This window comes from Poecilia reticulata, linkage group LG21, assembly GCF_000633615.1.
Source record: "Poecilia reticulata strain Guanapo linkage group LG21, Guppy_female_1.0+MT, whole genome shotgun sequence".
In the NCBI taxonomy this organism is placed as follows: domain Eukaryota; kingdom Metazoa; phylum Chordata; class Actinopteri; order Cyprinodontiformes; family Poeciliidae; genus Poecilia; species Poecilia reticulata.
This window is the reverse complement of record NC_024351.1, coordinates 6,769,074-6,775,292: the sequence shown is the minus strand read 5'-3', so window position 1 is coordinate 6,775,292 and position 6,219 is coordinate 6,769,074. Positions and strand designations below refer to the sequence as shown.

The following is a 6,219-nucleotide window of genomic DNA, read 5'->3' as shown; positions in this document are numbered from 1 at the left end:
TTATTCTCTGATGAAGCCAAACTTGACTTAAAGCCATAATTCTTAAAGGTATGCTTGGTGTAAAAACAACACTGAATGGAAAGAGAGCAATGCGTGACTGTAACTGTCAGGTATTGAGACTCTGTTTCTAGAAGTCGAAACAAAAACTTCACTTCTTAGTGTTTGGTCAAAACTTCTAAATACCAATTTTGCTTTTTTATAACATATAAAAATGTTTAGAGAGGCTAAATCAATTTAAGTGGTAAATAAAAAGGCTGCTATTGAATAAATTTCTCTACATTTTCAACGTAATTTATGAAGCATGTTTAAGACATCAATTTTCATACTTATCAGTTTCTAGATGCATTGCAAGTACCTTTTTTTTTAATCAAGCATATTTAACAAACAATAACTAAATCACATAGTTTAGGACTTTGTGCATCAGAAACAAATTGCTTTGATGAACAAAGGGCTTACAAGACCCAAACTGATAGCTGTGCATTAATATACAATATTAATTGGGAAATACAGGTTGCTGTGTGATTTATACGACTATTACAGAGAAAAATAAGAAAATAATGACATGTCTGCGTGTTAATATGCCCTGGAAATAAGAGTAATAGCGTGTCGCCTGGGAAAGCTGTTAGGCATAAATCTCTGAAAAAGGGCTCTTGAATTTATTACTCCAGCATGAAGCAGAAAAAAAAAAAAACTGAGCATGTGCTTGCAGGAAACAGGTGAGGCTGGTGAGATTCAAGCAAAATTCATGTTTTTCTTGCTTTTGAGAAAATGGCATTTTAAATGGCATTTCAATGTGGCAGACTGAACCAGCGGATAAATTCATCTTTTCCTCATCTGGAGTTAAGTGTTTTCACAGGTTTGCTGCAGAAAAGGCAAAGCGCTTAGTGAACAGTTTAATGTCGCAGCTTTGAAAGGGCTCGCATGGTTTAGCGTGTTGTATTTTTAATAACAGACTTCATCAAACAGCATTACGGTTGAAAAACACCATAAAGGACAGATGGCGCTGACGGGGAAAGCGTCAAACAGGACACGGATTCAGACACGTCCGCCTGACTCTGAGAGGAAAATGAGGTCTAACTTTACATATTGCTGCCATCAGATTAAGACTTTTTCCCTTCCTGTGCCATAATCTTCCACTGCTGCTCTAAAACAAACAGAGACGGAAATGTTTTCACAACAGTCCTCATTGTCCCGAGACTGGTGTGAAATGTGACAGGTGAGTTTATATATATAAATCAGTAGAAAAGAAGAAAAAAAAGGAAACTGAAAGCAGCAAGGTTTCAAATCACATGCTAGCTCAGCAAGCGCCAGCTGCAGAAATAAAAATAGAAATGAGCTTTTATAACCATTTGAATGGCACATGTTGATGTGAACTGTGCTTCTTTTGTTTGTGAATGGAAATCTAGTTAAAGGACATCAAGTTGGAAAGGTTATTAAACTTAAACTGTTAAACAAACCATTTGTTGAATTCTAAATTTCACCTTCCTGTAAAGTGAGAAAAGCAAACAACGTTTCAAATAATTTTTTTTAACCGTTTAACAATTGCTTAGACCATTTACAAAGTAACCAGAAAAACATTTGGAAATGAAAATGTGTTTTTTTGTCAGTGAATGCACCATACCTAAACATTAACATTAACAGGTCGCAATAATAATGACACAAGTAAAAGTTAATTTCATTTATAGTGGGGAGTTCAAAAATTGTTTTATTTACCTTGCCTTTGTATGTGTAGCACTTTGTGCAAACGTTCGTTTCTTTTTTAAATGTGCTTTACAAATAAACTGGAGTTTGGACATCCGATGTAGCACAAAGTGTCTGGATACTTTTTTCTTCTACACACATCTATTGTTGGCTGCAATTTTTTGAGAATCTCAGAGTAAAGGTCAAAGTTCTAACATCCCTATCGGAAATACTTACAATAAATACACCTACCAATGTTAACTGTGGTAATTACAAACATTAGATGCTAAAAAAAAATCTAATTTCTAATTTCTCTATTTTGTGTTTGACATAGAATAACACTGCTTAACAGGTGAGCTGTGGAGCAGTGTGTCATTTCTTTTCCTAGTGTGAATAATTGATTGCAAAACAAACTCTTCTGTGAAGCTACAATAAACTGATGAATGACTACAATAAAATGATTTTTCCTCTCAATTATTAAGATTGACGCAGTATTTGTTTCCCCCTACTACAAAGTACATTTATAATAAATACATTTTTTAGAATTTACTGCACATTTAGGTTTTTAAGTAAACAAAAAGATTTTAGAGGCAATAATTTCAGCTTGAAGGATGATGCATCATTGTTGTGTTTCATGTTTTTGATACCTCCTTTACAAAAGGAAACAGTATTAGTAGAGTTTATAGAGGGAGAGACAGTTTTTTAAATTTATTTTGCTGTAAGCATTTTATTGAAGGGACAGAAAAATGTTCAAATCTCTCAGAAATATTTTATAGTCTCAGTCCTAGTTTAGAGATCATAAATTGGTGCATCTCTAGACATGTGTTCATGCTTCTGAATTATCTTTATTGATTATTGTAGTTGAATGTTATGGTTTGTAGAAACATTTTAAACCCTGGTTTTGCTTCTGTCGTTTCAATTTGTTTCCGATTCCCTGTTTCGAAAGCTGAACGCGACATCTGCCTCACATGAGCGCCAACGACATTGTCAACCATCCCGGAGAAAAAGTTAAACTGAGGACAAAATTTTTGTGGCCTCTGTTTTTATTTCTACACCTTGCACTTTCTGAGCTGCATACTTACACTTTCTTGCGTTGCCGCAAAACAAAAGTGTGAGGATTTAACTCTCTGTGAACTCCAGCCTTTAAACAACATCAGCCAGACACACACTGGGGCACAAACAACAGGTTAAGCTAGTCTAATACATACAGATACAAAAGTTGGACATTATTTCTAAATTACAATGTAACAGTATCCTAGGTATAGTACAGTATAAAATGGCTTTCATTGTGGATAATGACGATACGCGTCAATTCCCTTCTGTTAGTGAAACAATCACTATATGACAAGTTACGTAACAGACAAAATCTGCTATTAATGTAAAAGAAATCTCATAAAAGCTCGTTGCATAACACTTGCTCTCTTCCAGTAAATTCTTTGATGTTCGAGGAGAAAAAAAAAATAATAATAATTTGAACCTGTTAGGAATGAAAACATCCAGTGAATGGCAGCGCACCCGTGGCTAGTTTCCAACACAATCCATCCCTGCAATTCAGGTCCCCTTTTCTTCTTTCCTGTCCATCCGCTCTAATAGATGCACAGAAAATAAAAGGGCCACCGCTGCTGGCTGGCCAAAAGAGAAAACCTTGGCTCAATTTCTTTGTTCATTGCCTTTCCATTGCAAATCCAACAGGCATTCTCACTCAGCTCTCCTTTCCCCAGACCACAGCTATGGCTTTGGATACAGCAGTGAGTCTGTCCTTTCTCCTTTTGTGTTTGAAGATAATGCCCACTGTCTACAGAGAAGGGAACTTAAGGAAAGTTTAAACAAAATCCCCAGCCAGAAAGAAATCCGACCATTCACGGGAGCGGATTTAAAATTTAGGACCGAAATAAAAAAGCTGCACTGCTGACAATGTAGAGATTGTAACTCTGCGGACTATCTGACTTTTGAAGTTGAAAGTAGACCATAAAATAAATTAGATTCAGCTGGGGCTAAATTCGGGTCAGGTTTTAAAAATAACTCGCCTCTCGGAAGTGTCTCTGTAACAGCAAAATTAACACGGAGCAAAAAGAAGAAGAAAAAAAAAACAGTTTTAGTTCAGAACAGAGAAAAGCCACGGGATCAGTTTTAAGTATTCATCACAGCTCAGAGTCTACGAGGTTTTCTTCTTCTGTACCTAGTGAAATCCTTTCCCCTCAATCAGTCTTTTCGTGTCCTCTCAGCTACATTTGCAAGACTTGACGATCATGTTGGAGAGCTGCTCCACCTTAGGGGTCCGTCCAGAGTAGTAGAGAATAGTGAGGGGCTCCAGGTCCTGAGGAACGCAGCAGGGGGCGGCGGAGGCCTCTGGATTCAGAGTGTTGTACAGGCTCAGCAGCTGTCGGGAAGCAAAGTGTGGAAGTAAAAACTCTTGTTCACACACATTTCCAATGCCTTCTGTTTAGTCTGTTACGCTTGTGTATAATTGAAGAAATCTGGGAAAGATTTGGGTTAATTCACCGCAGAGAAACACTCGGACAATGTGACAGGAATGTCTGCAAGTACTTGCAATGGCCAAAATATTTGCATATTCATTCTTATGCTATAACACTAAGTAATTGCATAACTTTCTTGTGCATTTCTGCCCAAGAACAAAATGATGTATCACAGCACATCTAATTTTAGCGTATCATGTACCTTTGTCAATCCAATTACCAGACTATGGAAGGATATATTTTTAAATATTTCCATTCACTTGTGTACCTTTTCCACACTTTCCATACAAGGAAAATATTTTAGAAAATGCTCTAGTATTGGTTTGAGGAGCTATTTCTTTCCCAGACAGAGTGTAGAGCCCTCCAAATGCTTTAACAGTGGCTGAAACTAAATATGTCGTCTTATTGGACAAAGTTTCTATCAAAACCTTGCACACATTTTACTCTTCGACAACTAAATGATCAACATATGTAAATGGGAGCAGTTACTTTTCTTCAGAGTTAAACTAGAACAGGCTCTTGGTGAGGTTAGAGTTAATCATTTTTTGCTTCATAGACCTTCTTTCTCACCGAGCTGTGTGTTGTGTCGGAGCTCCTCAGGTAAGGGCACGGCCCGGAGCAGTAGTTGGCGTCGTAGCCGCTGGGCTCGTGGATCCACTTCCAGTCCAGATCGCGGCGGAAATCTATGTGGAGCCGGCGAACGCAGCAGCTCTCCTCCGTGTTCCTGCGGAGCACGAGAACATCTAATGCGGCTGCGTCAAGTTTAATCTCACAGGCGATCCGCTCCTGTCGCTGAACGAAAGCTTACGAGAAGCAGTAGTTTGTGTCCAGTGCTCTCTTGCGTCGGCGAGAGGAGTGGGTGTCCATGCGGTGGGGTGGGATCATCATGAGGATGAGGTGAGGAGGGTGTTGCTGCTTATGTTTTTTCAGGTTGTCCAGGTCCAAGCGACTCTGCTCCTCGTCTCCGTCGACACCTAAACCACAGGACAGGATCCAGCTTCTCTATCACCAGCTATTAACCACCACAACATCTCCTGTCATGATTTTCATAAATCGTCGCATCCGCTTTGAAAAGTGCGCGAACGTTTCTCCCGCTAGTCTTTCACACAACGGAGACGCAGGAAGTTTTGACCAGGCACTCAACGAAATCACTTAAGCAAGTGGCAACTTAACCGAGGAAACCCACCTCTAAACTTCACCTCCAGAACTTCCTTTTCGTTGTCGATGATGTCACCGTTTGAACTGAAGGTGTGGCAGGGACAATGCACGTTGATTTCCAAACCTAGATTAGATCCTGGTGCCAAACGATCATGAAAGGGAGAGCAGTAGAAATAATTTTAATATCAGCAGGAGCGATTAATGATGTCTTATTTTGAACTCTTTCGGATAATGTTAACCCCACCTTTGTTTATCAGCCACTCTCGTACGGTTTCTGTCACGTCGAAGGTGATCCACTCAGGAGAGCCTCTGGTCTGCACGTTTTTAGCGGCAATGAAACGCTGCTTCCTAATGTGCTCGTTTGGTCTCATAATCTGCAAAACAGTGACACAAAGGTACAATTATAAGCTTGCTTGTTACTCGGAGGTTGTCAACAAATGCACGCCACAATTTGCAATGACTTTTCAATTAACTTTGCAATTTTGCACTATTTTGCGTTCGTTTTTTCGTATCAAATCCAAAATTCATCACATAAAGTAAAGGATGTGGTTGTAACGTGACAAAATAGGTAAAAGTTAAGGTTGTTGGTATAATGTTGCAAGGCTCTGTAAAGAGTTGAGGTTTGCTGTTTTTTTTTTTTTTTTTTTTTTTAATTATTATTATTGAATCCAGCTTTGGTCATGGGACAGGGAGATTTATATCATTTCAAACTCCCCAGAGTATCTAGTGAAAACGCAGCAGAAGGTTGTTAATTTCAGCCACTCCGTTACGGAGCAGAACTTAGGGATGTTATTCCAGCTGAAGAAATAAATATCTCAGGGCTTAAGGGGTTTTAATAAATGTTCATGACAGACTGAAAACTTGTAACTTTTTTGTAAAATAAAAAGCAGACATATATATCAAT

General features: G+C 38.5%; 1 protein-coding gene across 1 annotated transcript in view; it reads right to left on the bottom strand.

Annotated features, from left to right (window-relative positions):
• Positions 1–275: 275 nt before the first annotated feature.
• Positions 276–6,219, bottom strand: part of LOC103457593 (transforming growth factor beta-3-like) — a 13,441-nt gene continuing 7,497 nt past the window's right edge. The window contains exons 3-7 of the mRNA XM_008397868.2: positions 5,560–5,689; positions 5,344–5,451; positions 4,966–5,131; positions 4,728–4,881; positions 276–4,060 (exon numbers count right to left, since the gene is read on the bottom strand). Of these exons, the coding sequence (XP_008396090.1) occupies positions 3,902–4,060; positions 4,728–4,881; positions 4,966–5,131; positions 5,344–5,451; positions 5,560–5,689 (717 nt within the window). The 3' untranslated portion in view covers positions 276–3,901. The remainder of the gene's footprint in view (positions 4,061–4,727; positions 4,882–4,965; positions 5,132–5,343; positions 5,452–5,559; positions 5,690–6,219) is intronic.